The sequence below is a fragment of the Megascapheus bottae genome, chromosome 13, assembly GCF_031878675.1.
Source record: "Megascapheus bottae isolate mThoBot1 chromosome 13, mThoBot2.hap1, whole genome shotgun sequence".
NCBI classification, from domain to species: domain Eukaryota; kingdom Metazoa; phylum Chordata; class Mammalia; order Rodentia; family Geomyidae; genus Megascapheus; species Megascapheus bottae.
This window is the reverse complement of record NC_143521.1, coordinates 58,337,651-58,353,431: the sequence shown is the minus strand read 5'-3', so window position 1 is coordinate 58,353,431 and position 15,781 is coordinate 58,337,651. Positions and strand designations below refer to the sequence as shown.

General features: G+C 57.9%; 1 protein-coding gene across 2 annotated transcripts in view; it reads left to right on the top strand.

Moving 5' to 3' along the window:
* The window catches only part of Afap1 (actin filament associated protein 1), a 70,715-nt gene that overhangs the window by 34,033 nt on the left and 20,901 nt on the right, over nucleotides 1–15,781 (top strand). For both annotated transcript variants that reach the window (XM_090343872.1, XM_090343871.1), the window contains exons 3-7: nucleotides 5,568–5,662; nucleotides 6,907–7,015; nucleotides 7,594–7,805; nucleotides 11,025–11,204; nucleotides 15,640–15,735. In XM_090343872.1, coding sequence (XP_090199998.1) covers nucleotides 5,568–5,662; nucleotides 6,907–7,015; nucleotides 7,594–7,805; nucleotides 11,025–11,204; nucleotides 15,640–15,735 — 692 coding nt within the window. The remainder of the gene's footprint in view (nucleotides 1–5,567; nucleotides 5,663–6,906; nucleotides 7,016–7,593; nucleotides 7,806–11,024; nucleotides 11,205–15,639; nucleotides 15,736–15,781) is intronic.

Sequence of the window (15,781 nt, the reverse complement as noted above, 5' to 3'; positions counted from 1 at the left end):
ACAGTCCTCCAGAGGTGGTGCTTAGGTACAGTTCTCCAGAGGAGGTGCTCGGGTACAGTCCTCCAGAGGAGGTGCTCGGGGACAGTCCTCCAGAGGTGGTGCTTAGGTACAGTTCTCCAGAGGTGAGCTCAGGTACAGTCCTGCAGAGATGCTGCTCAGGTACAGTCCTCCAGAGGAGGTGCTCGGGTACAGTCCTCCAGAGGAGGTGCTCGGGTACAGTTCTCCAGAGGAGGTGCTCGGGTACAGTCCTCCAGAGGTGGTGCTCGGGTACAGTTCTCCAGAGGAGGTGCTCGGGTACAGTCCTCCAGAGGTGGTGCTCGGGTACAGTCCTCCAGAGGTGAGATCGGGTACAGTCCTCCAGAGGTGAGATCGGGTACAGTCCTCCAGAGGTGAGCTCGGGTACAGTCCTCCAGAGGTGAGATCGGGTACAGTCCTCCAGAGGTGAGCTTGGGTACAGTCCTCCAGAGATGAGCTCGGGTACAGTCCTCCAGAGGTGAGCTCGGGTACAGTCCTCCAGAGGTGGTGCTCGGGTACCGTCCTCCAGAGATGAGATCGGGTATAGTCCTCCAGAGGTGAGCTCGGGTACAGTCCTCCAGAGTTGAGCTCGGGTACAGTCCTCCAGAGGTGGTGCTCGGGTACAGTCCTCCAGAGATGAGCTCAGGTACAGTCCTCCAGAGGTGGTGCTCGGGTACAGTCCTCCAGAGATGAGCTCAGGTACAGTCCTCCAGAGATGAGCTCGGGTACAGTCCTCCAGACGTGGAGCTCGGGTACAGTCCTCCAGTGATGAGCTCGGGTACAGTCCTTCAGAGGTGGTGCTCAGGTTCAGTCCTCCAGAGGTGGTGCTCGGGTACAGTCCTCCAGAGGTGGTGATCGGGTACAGTCCTCCAGAGGTGGTGCTCGGGTACAGTCCTCCAGAGGTGAGCTCAGGTACAGTCCTCCAGAGGTGGTGCTCAGGTTCAGTCCTCCAGAGGTGAGCTCAGGTTCAGTCCTCCAGAGGTGAGCTCAGATTCAGTCCTCCAGAGGTGAGCTGAGGTACAGTCCTCCAGAGGTGGTGCTCAGGTACAGTCCTCCAGAGGTGGTGCGCAGGTACAGTCCTCCAGAGATGGTGCTCGAGTACAGTCCTCCAGAGGTGGTGATCGGGTACAGTCCTCCAGAGGTGGTGCTCAGGTTCAGTCCTCCAGAGGTGAGCTCAGGTTCAGTCCTCCAGAGGTGGTGCTCAGGTACAGTCCTCCAGAGGTGGTGCTTAGGTACAGTTCTCCAGAGGTGGTGCTCAGGTTCAGTCCTCCAGAGGTGAGCTTGGGTACAGTCCTCCAGAGATGAGCTCGGGTACAGTCCTCCAGAGGTGAGCTCGGGTACAGTCCTCCAGAGATGAGCTCGGGTACAGTCCTCCAGAGGTGGTGCTCGGGTACCGTCCTCCAGAGATGAGATCGGGTATAGTCCTCCAGAGGTGAGCTCGGGTACAGTCCTTCAGAGGTGGTGCTCAGGTTCAGTCCTCCAGAGGTGGTGCTCGGGTACAGTCCTCCAGAGGTGGTGATCGGGTACAGTCCTCCAGAGGTGGTGCTCGGGTACAGTCCTCCAGAGGTGAGCTCAGGTACAGTCCTCCAGAGGTGGTGCTCAGGTTCAGTCCTCCAGAGGTGAGCTCAGGTTCAGTCCTCCAGAGGTGAGCTCAGATTCAGTCCTCCAGAGGTGAGCTGAGGTACAGTCCTCCAGAGGTGGTGCTCAGGTACAGTCCTCCAGAGGTGGTGCGCAGGTACAGTCCTCCAGAGATGGTGCTCGAGTACAGTCCTCCAGAGGTGGTGATCGGGTACAGTCCTCCAGAGGTGGTGCTCAGGTTCAGTCCTCCAGAGGTGAGCTCAGGTTCAGTCCTCCAGAGGTGGTGCTCAGGTACAGTCCTCCAGAGGTGGTGCTTAGGTACAGTTCTCCAGCGGTGGTGCTCGGGTACAGTCTTCCAGAGGTGAGCTCAGGTACAGTCCTCCAGAGGTGGTGCTCAGGTTCAGTCCTCCAGAGGTGAGCTCAGGTTCAGTCCTCCAGAGGTGGTGCTCGGGTACAGTCCTCCAGAGGTGGTGCTTAGGTACAGTCCTCCAGAGGTGAGCTCAGGTACAGTCCTCCAGAGGTGGTGATCGGGTACAGTCCTCCAGAGGTGGTGCTCGGGTACAGTCCTCCAGAGGCGGTGCTCGGGTACAGTCCTCCAGAGGCGGTGCTCGGGTTCAGTCCTCCAGAGGTGGTGCTCGGGTTCAGTCCTCCAGAGATGAGCTCGGGTACAGTCCTCCAGAGGTGGTGCTCGGGTACAGTCCTCTAGAGGTGGTGCTCGGGTACAGTCCTCCAGAGGTGGTGCTGAGGTACAGTTCTCCAGAGGTGGTGCTCAGGTACAGTCCTCCAGAGGTGGTGCTCAGGTACAGTTCTCCAGAGGTGGTGCTCAGGTACAGTCCTCCAGAAGTGGTGCTCAGGTACAGTTCTCAAGAGGTGGTGCTCGGGTACAGTCCTCCAGAGGTGGTGCTTAGGTACAGTTCTCCAGAGGAGGTGCTCGGGTACAGTCCTGCAGAGATGCTGCTCGGGTACAGTGCTCCAGAGGTGGTGCTTAGGTACAGTTCTCCAGAGGTGGTGCTGAAGCATAGTTCTCCAGAGGTGGTCCTCAGGTACAGTCCTCCAGAGGTGGTGCTTAGGTACAGTTCTCCAGAGGAGGTGCTCGGGTACAGTCCTCCAGAGGAGGTGCTCGGGGACAGTCCTCCAGAGGTGGTGCTTAGGTACAGTTCTCCAGAGGTGAGCTCAGGTACAGTCCTGCAGAGATGCTGCTCAGGTACAGTCCTCCAGAGGAGGTGCTCGGGTACAGTCCTCCAGAGGAGGTGCTCGGGTACAGTTCTCCAGAGGAGGTGCTCGGGTACAGTCCTCCAGAGGTGGTGCTCGGGTACAGTTCTCCAGAGGAGGTGCTCGGGTACAGTCCTCCAGAGGTGGTGCTCGGATACAGTCCTCCAGAGGTGGTGCTCGGGTACAGTCCTCCAGAGGAGGTGCTCGGGTACAGTCCTCCAGAGGTGAGCTCGGGTACAGTCCTCCAGAGGTGGTGCTCAGGTACAGTCCTCCAGAGGTGGTGCTTAGGTACAGTTCTCCAGAGGTGAGCTCAGGTACAGTCCTGCAGAGATGCTGCTCAGGTACAGTCCTCCAGAGGAGGTGCTCGGGTACAGTCCTCCAGAGGAGGTGCTCGGGTACAGTTCTCCAGAGGAGGTGCTCGGGTACAGTCCTCCAGAGGTGGTGCTCGGGTACAGTCCTCCAGAGGAGGTGCTCGGGTACAGTCCTCCAGAGGTGGTGCTCGGATACAGTCCTCCAGAGGTGGTGCTCGGGTACAGTCCTCCAGAGGAGGTGCTCGGGTACAGTCCTCCAGAGGTGAGCTCGGGTACAGTCCTCCAGAGGTGCTGCTCGGGTACAGTCCTCCAGAGGTGGTGCTTAGGTACAGTTCTCCAGAGGTGAGCTCAGGTACAGTCCTGCAGAGATGCTGCTCAGGTACAGTCCTCCAGAGGAGGTGCTCGGGTACAGTCCTCCAGAGGAGGTGCTCGGGTACAGTTCTCCAGAGGAGGTGCTCGGGTACAGTCCTCCAGAGGTGGTGCTCGGGTACAGTTCTCCAGAGGAGGTGCTCGGGTACAGTCCTCCAGAGGTGATGCTCGGATACAGTCCTCCAGAGGTGGTGCTCGGGTACAGTCTTCCAGAGGAGGTGCTCGGGTACAGTCCTCCAGAGGAGGTGCTCGGGTACAGTCCTCCAGAGGTGAGCTCGGGTACAGTCCTCCAGAGGTGGTGCTTGGGTACAGTCCTCCAGAGGCGAGCTCCGGTACAGTCCTCCAGAGGTGGTGCTCAAGTACAGTCCTCCAGAGGTGAGCTCAGGTACAGTCCTCCAGAGGTGGTGCTTGGGTACAGTCCTCCAGAGGAGGTGCTCGGGTACAGTTCTCCAGAGGAGGTGCTCGGGTACAGTCCTCCAGAGGAGGTGCTCGGGTACAGTTCTCCAGAGGAGGTGCTCGGGTACAGTCCTCCAGAGGTGGTGCTCGGGTACAGTTCTCCAGAGGAGGTGCTCGGGTACAGTCCTCCAGAGGTGGTGCTTAGGTACAGTCCTCCAGAGGAGGTGCTCGGGTACAGTCCTCCAGAGGAGGTGCTCGGGTACAGTTCTCCAGAGGAGGTGCTCGGGTACAGTCCTCCAGAGGTGGTGCTCGGGTACAGTTCTCCAGAGGAGGTGCTCGGGTACAGTCCTCCAGAGGTGGTGCTCGGATACAGTCCTCCAGAGGTGGTGCTCGGGTACAGTCTTCCAGAGGAGGTGCTCGGGTACAGTCCTCCAGAGGAGGTGCTCGGGTACAGTCCTCCAGAGGTGAGCTCGGGTACAGTCCTCCAGAGGTGGTGCTTGGGTACAGTCCTCCAGAGGCGAGCTCCGGTACAGTCCTCCAGAGGTGGTGCTCAAGTACAGTCCTCCAGAGGTGAGCTCAGGTACAGTCCTCCAGAGGTGGTGCTCAGGTACAGTCCTCCAGAGGTGGTGCTCAGGTACAGTCCTCCAGAGGTGGTGCTCGGGTACAGTCCTCCAGAGGTGGTGCTCGGGTACAGTCCTCCAGCCTGGTTCAGTCTTCCAGACGTGGGGTTCCTGCACAGCCAGGCTTCCTCCTCGCGGCCCCTTCTGTCTCCCGACCACCTTTCATTCCACCTGCTTGCTAAGGTTTTTCGTGTGTTCGTTGATGCTCACTGGAGTGTTTACTTGGCACGTCTTCTTTGAGAGCCTGTGTTTGCGCAGTGGGTGCGGCTGTCTTCTAGGAGTGAATAGAATTGCTGGTTCCCCTAGAGCACCCTGGTGCCAGCTGGAGGGGCCGGAGACCCAGCCCATTTTCTGTTTGAAGAAACAGCTCAGAGGCTCGTGTGTGGAGCTCTTCCCTGGGCCAACTTTGTCGGCCCCTGAAACCCAGCTAGGAAGCGCTGGCTGTGCATCTCCACACCCTCTGCACAACAGCGCTGGCCCACCTCACCTTTCCCGTCACTGCCCAGATGCCCTCCGGGCCGGTGTTCTGCAGCAGCCTCAGGCGTGCTGGAGGGGCTCCCCGAGGCCTGCGGGCACTGTTTCTGTGTACTGGTGTTGGGAGAGAACTGAGGGGGACCCCAGGCCAGGTTCAGGAGGCAGAGGACACAGGGCACAGAGCATGCAGGTTATCTGCCTTCTAGTGAGGGTGATGGATGGTGGCAGATTGCACTGTGGCCGACTGGGTGCCATGGTTTGGGGTCGGGGTTGGCAGAGGACATGGCACACCTCTCATTGCCTGTCAGGCTTCTGGCCCAGTGTGGCCTCTGATCACTGATCACTCCCGTGTCACTTCCATCTCTGTTTCCCTCCCCTTGCCTGTCCTTGCTGTCCTCCTCGTGGCTGCCCCTTTTCTCCCCTCCCCTCTCTCCCTGTGCTGTCCCTCTAGTGTGCATTTGAGAATAGCAATCCCGGCTTGCAGATTGCTGTGGAACGTTGGAGAAGGCGCCCCCGCAGAGTCCCCCCCGGGGGAGATGGGCAGCCAGCATGTGGCTCCCCTCACCAGCACTGTGCTCTCCTCACCTTACAGGCTTTGAAGTGAAGGACCATGCCCAGAGGCAGGAGAGCGGTGGCCTGCCTGCACCCCCTCAGCTGCCTCTGCCGGAAATCCCCCATCCCTGGCTGGTGAGTGCGGGTTTCCCTTCCCCGTGCAGGCCCTGGAGGCCTGGCCGGCTCACGGCTCACAGGCTCGGCCTGTCCCAGTGACCAAAGGCCTCTCTCTCCAGGGCGGCAGTGGTGGGGAGGTGAGGTGCAGCCTAGCTCGGATGTGGTGTTGGGAGACCTCCTGAGCCATGGGTCCTTGGAACTCTGACATGAGCTCTGATTCAGAGGTTGATGGGGCAGGGAGGGCCAGGCCAGGGGAGCCCCAGGGCTCTCCAGAGTCACCTCTGATGTCCCCAAGGATGGGTCATCTGCCCTCAGGGTTCATTGTTTTTCAAGAGCAGAGTGTGCATAGTTTAGGAGTGGTGGCTCTATTTGATGTGTGTGTGTGTGTGTGTGTGTGTGTGTGTGTGTGTGTGTGTGTGTGTGTGTGATGGGGCTTGAACTCTGGGCCTGAGCGCTGGCCCTGAGCTCTTCAGCTCAAGGCTACCCCTGGAGCCACAGTGCCACTTCCAGTTTTCTAGTGGTTCATTGGAGATAAGAGTCTCATGTTCTTTAGTGCCAGGGCTGGCTTTGAACCTCGATCCTCAGCTCTCAGCCTCCTGCGTAGGTAGGATTATAGGCGTGAGCCACTGTGCCGGCTTGATGTTTTTATATTTCAATGTGCGTGCCACGTTTTCTGTTCTGGTGGAGTATTGTAATGCTACGTTGCAACAAGCTTTTAAAGAACAGCCCCAGAGTTGTTTCTTTGCCAGAAGGTTCCACTTACTGTTCTTGCTAATTACCGGTAAGTTTACCAGCAGGAAGTGGACGCCCAGGCAGGGCAGGGCACAGTGTCACCCCAGTTGTCCCCACAGTGTGGCCTTAGGGCCCCCCTGAGCCCCGCTTGCCATGAGAAGAGTGTGCAGACGCACCTTGCAGAAGGCAAAGCCCAGGTTTCCTGCGACCTGGAGGGCAGAGCTCCTCCCCTCCTTCCCCTTGGAACCCAGCTGGCCCCTGCTCGGGCCAGAACATGGCTGTGCATCCTCGCAGGTGCCTCTTCTGCTCAAGCCTGGTGCTCTGCCACCTGGGCCACACCTCTGCTTTGGCTTTTTGTTGGTTAGGTGGAGATGAAGAATCTCATGGAAGTTTCTAACTGCAGATGAAAGCCAGCCCTGCAGCCTGGGGGCGGGCGGGAGGGCTTTGTCCAGGAGAGCGCTGGCCCTGTCATAGGAGCAGGGATGAAGTCCCCCCTTCTCCAGATAATGCCCAAGACTTCCTCTCTTCAGCCTCCGGACAGCGGGCCTCCGCCCTTGCCCACGGCCTCTCTCCCTGAGGGTTACTATGAGGAAGCCGTACCCCTGAGTCCCGGGAAGGCGCCTGAGTACATCACAGCCAGTGAGTGGGGCCCTGGGTGTGCGGGAGGCAGTGCCTTCCGGGGTGGTGAGCAGGCAGCACGGGGCCCTGGAGCCGGGGTGCAGTGGGTCTGAGGACAGCGGGGGCGCCGGGCTGTGGTGATGGTTTTGGAGTCTTCCTTTTGGTAGTGCGGGCTTTTAACTTGCGTCTTGCAGGCTAGGTTGGCACCTTGGCCCTCTGCTGTTGGTCCAGGCCTCTAGCCTTAGATTTTTACTGGTTACGTTTAGGACAAAGACTCCCTTCCCACCAGGGCATGAGACTGAGCCGCCATCTGTCTTCTGTGGCTGCTGGGATTACAGGCGTGCACTGCTGCATCCGGCTCCCCGCTGGGCAAATAGGGTTGTGTGAACTTTCCTGCCAGGGCTAGGCCTCGAACTTTGGTCCTCCCAAACTCAGCCTTCCCAATAGCTGAGCTGAGTCATGGCACCCAGCTCAGGGATGGTTTTAGTCGCTTCCGGAAGTGTCCGAGTGATTTTCACTGGAGGACGGCAGCCGTGCTCTCTGGACTCCCTGGTGATCGGAGCGGGCGCTGATCTGGCCTGTGCTTGCCCATCTGGCAGATTATGACTCGGATGCCATGAGCAGCTCCTATGAGTCCTACGACGAGGAGGAGGAGGACGGGAAGGGGAAGAGGACGCGGCACCAGTGGCCCTCGGAGGAGGCCTCCATGGATCTGGTGAAGGACGCCAGGATCTGCGCCTTCCTGCTGCGCAAGAAACGGTTCGGCCAGTGGACGAAGCTGCTGTGCGTGGTCAAGGATTCCAAGCTGCTGGTGAGAGCCGTGCCGGGGCGCAGCGGAGCCAGCCAGGCGTGCCGGGGGCGCAGTGGGGGCTGGAGCCAGCCCGGGAGTGCCGGGGGCTCAGTGGGTGCTGGAGCCAGCCCGGGAGTGCCGGGGGGCTCAGTGGGGGCTGGAGCCAGCCCGGGAGTGCCGGGGGGCGCAGTGGGTGCTGGAGCCAGCCCGGGAGTGCCGGGGGCTCAGTGGGTGCTGGAGCCAGCCCGGGAGTGCCGGGGGGCTCAGTGGGGGCTGGAGCCAGCCCAGCATGGTGAACAGGCTGATCTGGACTGAGCCTGGCCAAACCCTGGCTGGGTGCGCCCCAGTGCAGGGGAGGCCTGCTGGGCTGCGGTTGAGTCCGTGCAGATGCAGGAGTGCTGTGACTCCAGGCGCTGCAGGATGGGCTCTGTCATTTGTCGTGAGTCAGTAGATTCCTTGCAGTGTGGCTGAGTGGAAGGGGGGCTTTTGGAATGCCTAAGGCCAAGTCCTGTTTAAAAAAAAAAGTTAACACCAGAGGCAGAATGGGAAGCTGGAGGGAAGTAACCGGAAGGCAGGGTGGGCGCTGGTTGCCCTGCAGTGGACCAGGGGTTATTCCCAGAAGGCTCTGAGAGCTGAGGCGGTCCTGGGTCCTCCATCCTCTCTCCCCTCTCCTAGCCTGAACATCAGTTATGAGGGTGTGTGCGTGTGCGTGTGCGTGCATGGGGGCCAGCCCTGGAGCATAAATGCAGAACCTGGGTGCTATTCTTTAACTTTTCCACTCAAGTCTAGTGCTCTTCCACTTTGCCCACAGCTCTGCTTCTGGCTTTTTGCTGGTTAATTGGAGATCAGGGTCTCATGGTGAGCTGGGCACGGTGGCCCACCCCTGTCATCCTAGCTACTCAGGAGGCTGAGATCTGCGGATCAAGGTTCAAAGCCAGCCCGGCACTAAAGTCTAGGAGACTCTTATCTCCAATTAATCACTAGCAAATGGGAAGTGGGGCTGTGGCTCAAGGGGTAGGGCTGTAGCCTTGAGCTGAAGAGCTCGGGGACAGCACCCAGGCCCTGAGTCCAAACACCACGACTGACGCCCCCCCCCAAAACAAACAAACAAACAAACCAGAGAGCCGCATGGTTCTGTCTGATTTTGAGCCATGATGTATGACCACTGGCTCTTCCCCATGTTTGCCTTCTGCCTTTCTTTCTAGTTGACCTGGTAACTGCTCAGAAGTGTGTCATAAAGCAAAACCAGCATTTGTGTTTTCACCGATCATATTTGAGTGGAACAGATGATTGTTTGTTTGTTTTGGGGTTAAATTAAAACCAAGTTTCTTGAATTGTGGGAGTCATCATTTCCTAGCCTTACAGGGCCATTGTATGATTGCCATTGTCTTTTCAAACAGTGTGGTGCCTTGCTTTTCCACATGTGTGGCCTGAATTTCTCCCACATTTAGACTATGCCAGAAACGGTGCTCTTGGGGATTTCAGAGTCTGAAGAACTCTGTGGACACGGCCCTCATTTATGGTCTGATGTCATGGCTGCAGATGTGGCTGGAAGGCGGACATCTTGACACATGCACCCTGCCAGCCCTGGGCCTTGGGGGAGGCCAGCACGCTGGGGCCAGATCTGGAACCTTCTCCCCACCCCTCTACTGCCCCTCCTCCTTCTCCCCTTCTCCCACCCCTCTATTCCTCCTCCTCCTCCTCCTCTTTCTCCTCCTCCTCTTTCTCCTCCTCTTTCTCCTCCTCTTTCTCCACCTCCTCTTTCTCCTCCTCCCCTTCCTCCTCCTCCTCCTTCTCCTCCTCCTCTTTCTCCTCCTCCTTCTCCTTTTCCCCTTCTCCCCAGCCCTCTACTTCTCCTCCTTCCCCTCCCCTCTGGCCTTCAACCTTTCCCCATCAGAATGATGATAGCTTCTAAACAGTGGAAAGAAAATGAAAGGGAAAGTGGGGGTGGGGCCTTATCTTCCATTAAGTGCAAGATCAAAATCATTTTCAGGAAGCTTCTTCTCATTCAGGAAGGGCCCTTGATTAAGCTGCTCAGACAAGCCCTGTTAACATAAAATGAACCCACGCTGGGAAACCAAATGCTTTTCAGGCTGAACAGAAAGCCGTACACAGAGACAGAGAAAGTGGTCTCCCCTCATTCCTGCCTGTGTGCCCCTCTCAACCTTTCCTGTCTGCCCAGGGTCTGGAGAGCCCCTGGCTCCAGAGCTAGAATGCTAGCCTTGAGCAAAAGAGCTTAGGGACCACGCCTGAGTTCAAGACCCCCGCTCGGCACAAAGCAAAGAAAGACGTTGAGTGGGAGGAGGTTGTGTGTGCGGCCTCAGAGGCGTGTGTCCACCATCGGGGTGGGGTGGACGAGCGTGACCCCCAGTGACCTCCTTTCTCTGGCGGGGGTGCAGGGCATCTCAGAACAGCGCTGCCAGCAGGCTCAGGCTTTGTACACGTTTGGGGGACATTTCCCATTCACACCCGCGCTGAGCCGGGCCCACTCCAGAGTGTGGTCAGCCAGGGGCTGAGCCCGCGGCAGGGAGAAGGACGCCCGTGGGTGGCTGCTGGGCGATGTGGCTCTCACAGGGTGGCTGCAGGCTGGGATGGGCTGCCAGCCAGAGCCCGTGGGTGCCTGTTTATATGAACTGTGGCCCTCCGCCGCCCCCACCCATAGTTTGTCTTGTCATTTTTCTTGTTTTTTGTTGTTGTTGTTGTTTGTGGTACTGGAGATGGCAGGCAGGGCCTGGTGTGTGAGTGAGGCGAGCATTCTACCATTGAGCCGCGTCCCAGCCGTTAGGTCAGGGCATCTTGTTTAGAGTCAGCTGCCCTGGGCTGCGTCCCGCCTGGGCCTGCACTGTGTATGTGCACGCGTGCGCGTGTGTGTGCTAGCTACTAGCGTGCAGACCCCTCTCTGAGCAGTTCCATGGCCAAGCCTGACTGTCACCATTTTCATGATGCCAGGTTTTTGTTGTATTTTGTTTTTGTGCCAGGACTGGGACTTGAACTCAAGGCCTGGGCAGTGTCTCTTTACATTTTTGCTCAAAGTTGGGTGGGGCTCTGCCACGTAAGCTACACTTGCACTTCTAGCTTTTTGCCGGTGAATTGGAGATGGGAGGTCTCCCAGACGTCGCTGCCCAGGTCCCCCAGCTTTCGGCCTCAGGAGTAGCCAGGATGACAGCTGTCCTGCCCGGCTTTGGGGATGCCTCCGTGCCAGTGCCCTGACCAGATGCATTGGCTTGTTCTGTTGCCCAGTGCTACAAGAGCTCCAAGGACCAACAGCCCCAGATGGAGCTGCCTCTGCAGGGCTGCAGCATCGCCTACATCCCGAAAGACAGCAAGAAGAAGAAGCACGAGCTGAAGATCACCCAGCAAGGCACCGACCCCCTGGTGCTCGCTGTCCAGAGCAAGGAGCAGGCCGAGCAGTGGCTGAAGGTAGGCTTTGCTCTGTGAGCATCTTACAGGCCTCGACACCTGTGGACACCATGCCAAGCCATACGCCCTGCCCTCAGTCTACCTAGATTGGGCTGCTTCTAGCACGGGCCGAATGCACTAACCTGAACTCTTTCTTTCTTGTCTTTGTATTTCCCATCCTCGATGACGTTCTGTGTCTGCTCCCTGTCACCCACCTTGTTGGTCAGCTCTCTGTCGCATCCTCGACTGTCTCTGTGCTCAGCTGTCTCCCACGTTCGATTCTGTTGCATTGGTCTGAGCGTTGACTTCTGTGCATGACATAAAAGAGCAACAGAGGAGGCAGGAAGTTGTGTCCCCCTGTGGCCGCTGGTCAGTTCATCTCTGTGGCATACTTTGCCTCCTGCATCCTTCCTCCCCAGTGTTCTCTGCGCTGGACTGGGAGTTTTCCATGACCGGGGGTCCGAGGGCTTGCTGGGAGCCTGGAGCTGCTGTGTGCCGTGGACCGTGGCCAGCTCTGGAAGCAGCTTGGCTTGGTTAGGTTTTGGTTTGGCCTGGCAGGCACTGCTTTGGCTCTCTGAGCTGTCTGAGCTCTGCAGTCTTGCCTTGGGTCTTGCCTGTGTAGGATCTCTGCCTTGTGCTGTGTCTTAGCTTCTTCAGTGTGGCTGCCACAGACGCCGCAAGGCCACGGCGCGGGTGCTGGCGGCACTGCCTGCCGGGTACCCCGGGAAGGGTGCTGTGTGAACGAACGCTGCCTCTCACCTGGCCCTGCTGTCGTCTGAGTCGGCCTTCCTCCCTGGCTTCCTTGGCTGTCGTCAGCAAGGCATGCGTGGTGGTGACAGTTTTGTGGGGCTGCCTCTGGCCTTCTGGCATGGCACCCCTCCCCAGCATCTCAGATCTCCTCTCCTTCTAGGTCCTCTGTACTTCGTGCACCTCAGTGGTGAGGGTTTTTTGTTTTTTGTTGTTGTTGTTTTTGGTTTTGGGTTTTTTTTTTTTTTTTTTTTTTTTTTTTTTTGCATCTTAGTCACCTAGAAGGCTTTGAAAGAATTCTTACTTCTTGCTTCTCTGGCATTGTCGGGACTAGAATCGTGGTCTTGGGTCTTTTGCTGTGGTGGTGAGAAATTGAGGTACCCTGGCCCCTCTTTTCTCTAAGTCAGTCTTGCAGATTTATTTTATTAGTTTTTTCCAAAACAGATTCGGGCTCTGTTGACTTTTTTCCCCCTTCTCTTTCTGTAGCGTGGTTGTTTTCCATGGGTTCATTTTTTTTTTAAATTTTGTTCATTTCTCTTCTTCAGTGTCCCTTTTTTTTTCTTCCCCAAATTATTGCATTGTTGTTTTTAAGCTTTATACAGCGGGGTTACCTTTACATAGGTCAGGCAATAGCACATTTTCTACTGCAGCGTGTCATTGGTTCCCTTTGTCAACCAGTCCCTCCCTCCCCTCTCCACCAGAGCCATCCTCACTTTCCTCCCACTGCTCTCCACAGCTGCACCCCCCACGGCTGACTTCCTCTCTACCTCTACCCTTCCTCCCCATTTTTCCCTCTCACTCTGAGCCCTCTCCACCCTCCCCATCCACACCCCTTTGTGTCTGGTAGTTGTCCCAGCTCCTTACAGAGCACGTGCGTCAACCTTATTCCTTCTCTCTTTCTGGTTTAGTATCATTGTGCAACTGTGAATTCGTGTCTGATGTGGCCTTGGCCGATTCTCAGTGTGTGGTCAGTTACATTTCGTGAAGGGAGTGATTTCAGTGTGTGTGTGTGTGTGTCTGTCTGTCTGTCTGTGTCTGTGTACATACACAAAAGCTGCAAGCATGAGTCATCCTTAGAGGTCACCCAGAAGACAAGAGCCAGTATTCCCAGAAACAGAATGTGGTTGGGTTTCCTTAAAAAATGTGCACAAACTGTGTTTCTGGAGAGGAGGGTTCAAGTTAAAAGCAAACAAAATACCACAAGCATAACGTTTATTTGGGAAGGATGTGTGACTGAATTTTCACACAGTCCTCTGAAGTAGGTGACTTCCCAGGAACCTCAGAAACACACTGTGTAAAGAGCTCATTAGAGGCCACTCAGCCTTTGTTGATGATTTCCCCGCTCACACCACTGGCTCACACCACTGGCGCCTTTGGCACCCAGCAGAGGCTCAGGCTGGGGGTGTGAGGCAGACACACTGTCATGGTGGGATAGCGAGTGATAGAAGCTGCTCATCTCATGGTGGCGGGAAGAGAAAGAGAGTGGCCGGCTTCCTGCACACCAAGTCATCTAACGTCCCCACACCAGGCTCCGCTCCTAAGAGCCCACCTCCCAGTGATGCCACAGGCTGGCACTGAACCCTCAATGCATGGCTTTTAAGGAGCATTCTGGGTATAAGTCATATCCATCCATTCTTATTATCTATCATCCATCCATCCTTTTGTCTGTCCATCTGCCCATGCATCCATCCATCCATCCATTCAAGAGAACAAAACAGGAAGAAGAACATTCTGGAATGGGACCACATTGCAGTGAGGCCTGAAGGCCTCTCTCCCTGTTTTGTTCATCTCAGATGGTGCACAAAACTCCCGAGGTGCTCATGGATGCCCAGTAGCACAGGCTGGGAACATGAGCCCGGCCCGGCCAGCTCTTGGGTGGTATCCAGCCCCAGCGCGGGCACGCGGGTCTGAGTTTTGAAGTACGCCGACACTCTGGCATTTCTTGTTGCGCAGGCCTGCAGGTTCGATCTCATCACAGTTTCATTCCAAAAGCGTAGCAGGTACTTATAGGAAGGTTTTCTTGCTGACGCTCCAGAGAGGAGCGTGACGTTCCACGGGGCTGGAACTCAGCCTGTCTGCGTGGCTTTGTGCGCAGCTCATCACGTGGGTGGTAGGAGTGGAGATCGGGGCAGGATGGCGCTGGCTGCCCCGGCCAGGCTGTGGTCCTTCCTCCCTTTCCCTATCTGGGCTCAGTCACAGGCGGAGCTTGCAGCATCCACAGGCGGGCAGTCTTGTTGGTAGGCTGTGGTGGTCACCGAGCCTCCTGTGTGGGAGGAGTGCGTTCTAGACTTGAGTGCAGGCGCCGAGCACGGAGGGTCTGGTGCTATCTTCATTTAGCCGCAGGCCTGTGGTGGCCGAGCGTGGGGAAGGACCCTCCCTACGCCACTGATGGGGCCTGGGACTGGGGCTCCCCACATGCTATGGGGCCCTAATACTAAGGCTCTCACAACCCCCAGTCTAGGGCCACCAGAGGGCTTGAGATCCAGGCTCCCCAAGGCCCATTAGTCCCATTAGGCCCCCCACTTCTGCACTTGGCTACCGTCCAGGTGGCTGGAGCCTTCAGTGGGAAGCACAAATCAGAGACTTCTCTCCTTTGCGCATCTCCACCTCCAGCCTGGCCGTCCCCTGTCTGCTTCCCTCGTGGAGAGACTGCTGTGGGGTCTCTTGGCTGCTGCTCTCTTTCTGGAGCTTCTCCTTCCTGGAGCCCCCCTCCCCCAGTCCCATGAGGCCACCTCCTGCTCAAGCCCTGCTCCTCTGTCCCTCATGATTTTGGGGGGCTCTTTGTCATCCCTCTTTCACCCTCATCTCACCCCTCCCTGTCTGTGGCCCTGAGCATCTCTTACTTGCCCTGACTGCCACCGTCTTTCGAGGTTTGAACGAAGTGTGCATCTGTCTCCTGTTCCATCTCTTCTCCATCTGAGCCACGCAGCGCCCACTGGCTGAGGGTGGACGCGACGTCCCACACTTCTAATGGCTGGGGCCCCTGAGGAGGTGGGGCTGGGGGAGGAGCTCTGCCACGCGGGTGACGCCTGTGTCCGTTCCTTCATGGCAGAGAGGATGGGGGCACACACTCTGCAGCTCTTCCACTCCGGTCCCCTCCAGGGACTGCTGGGGTGCGTGGTAAGCACCATGGTGGGGGGGCGTCCCCAGGTAGGGCCCGCGTGCAGACGGGGCCCACGGCCAGGCAGGGCTGAGAAGAGTGTACCCCGGCCTCTTCCCCTGTGCTACCCCCACACCTGTCCCGCACAGGTACAGCTCAGCCTCTTTCCAAGGCTTGACAGCCCAGGTGACCCCCCATTCTCCAGAGTTCTCCCCGCAGCGCTCTGGGGGTTCCCTAACCACGTCCACTATGGGCCTCACTCCAACGGTCCAGGCTTCCTTGAGCCCACTCGGGAGCCTTCTGGAGCTTGGCGTGTGGCCGAGGGGCTTCTTCAGATCTCGTGGTCTGGCCTGTGTTCCTCGTCTTGTGAAGGCCTCTGTTGATGCGCGTGGCTGCCGTGCTGCGCCACTCACCCCCGTTTTCCCGTGAGCCCGTCCACGGCGTCTGTGATGCACAGAGCCAAGCCCAGCGCGGCCTCACACGCATTTCCCGCTGCGGCCCAGAATCTGGGCAGTGCTGGGTTGGTGAGTGAGTGGAGGGGAGCATCTTGGTTCTGGCCCCAGATGCTCCCCCCTACCCCCCTCAGATGCAGGCCTCTGCTCCTCACAGGTGATCAAGGAAGCCTACAGCGGCTGTGGTGGCCCCACAGACCCCGAGTGCACCCCCCTGCCTGGCGCTCCCGTGCCCAAGGCAGAACTGGAGAAGGTAAGGTGCTGCCAGGAGCTGGGGCAGGGTGGACCCAAGGGCCGTG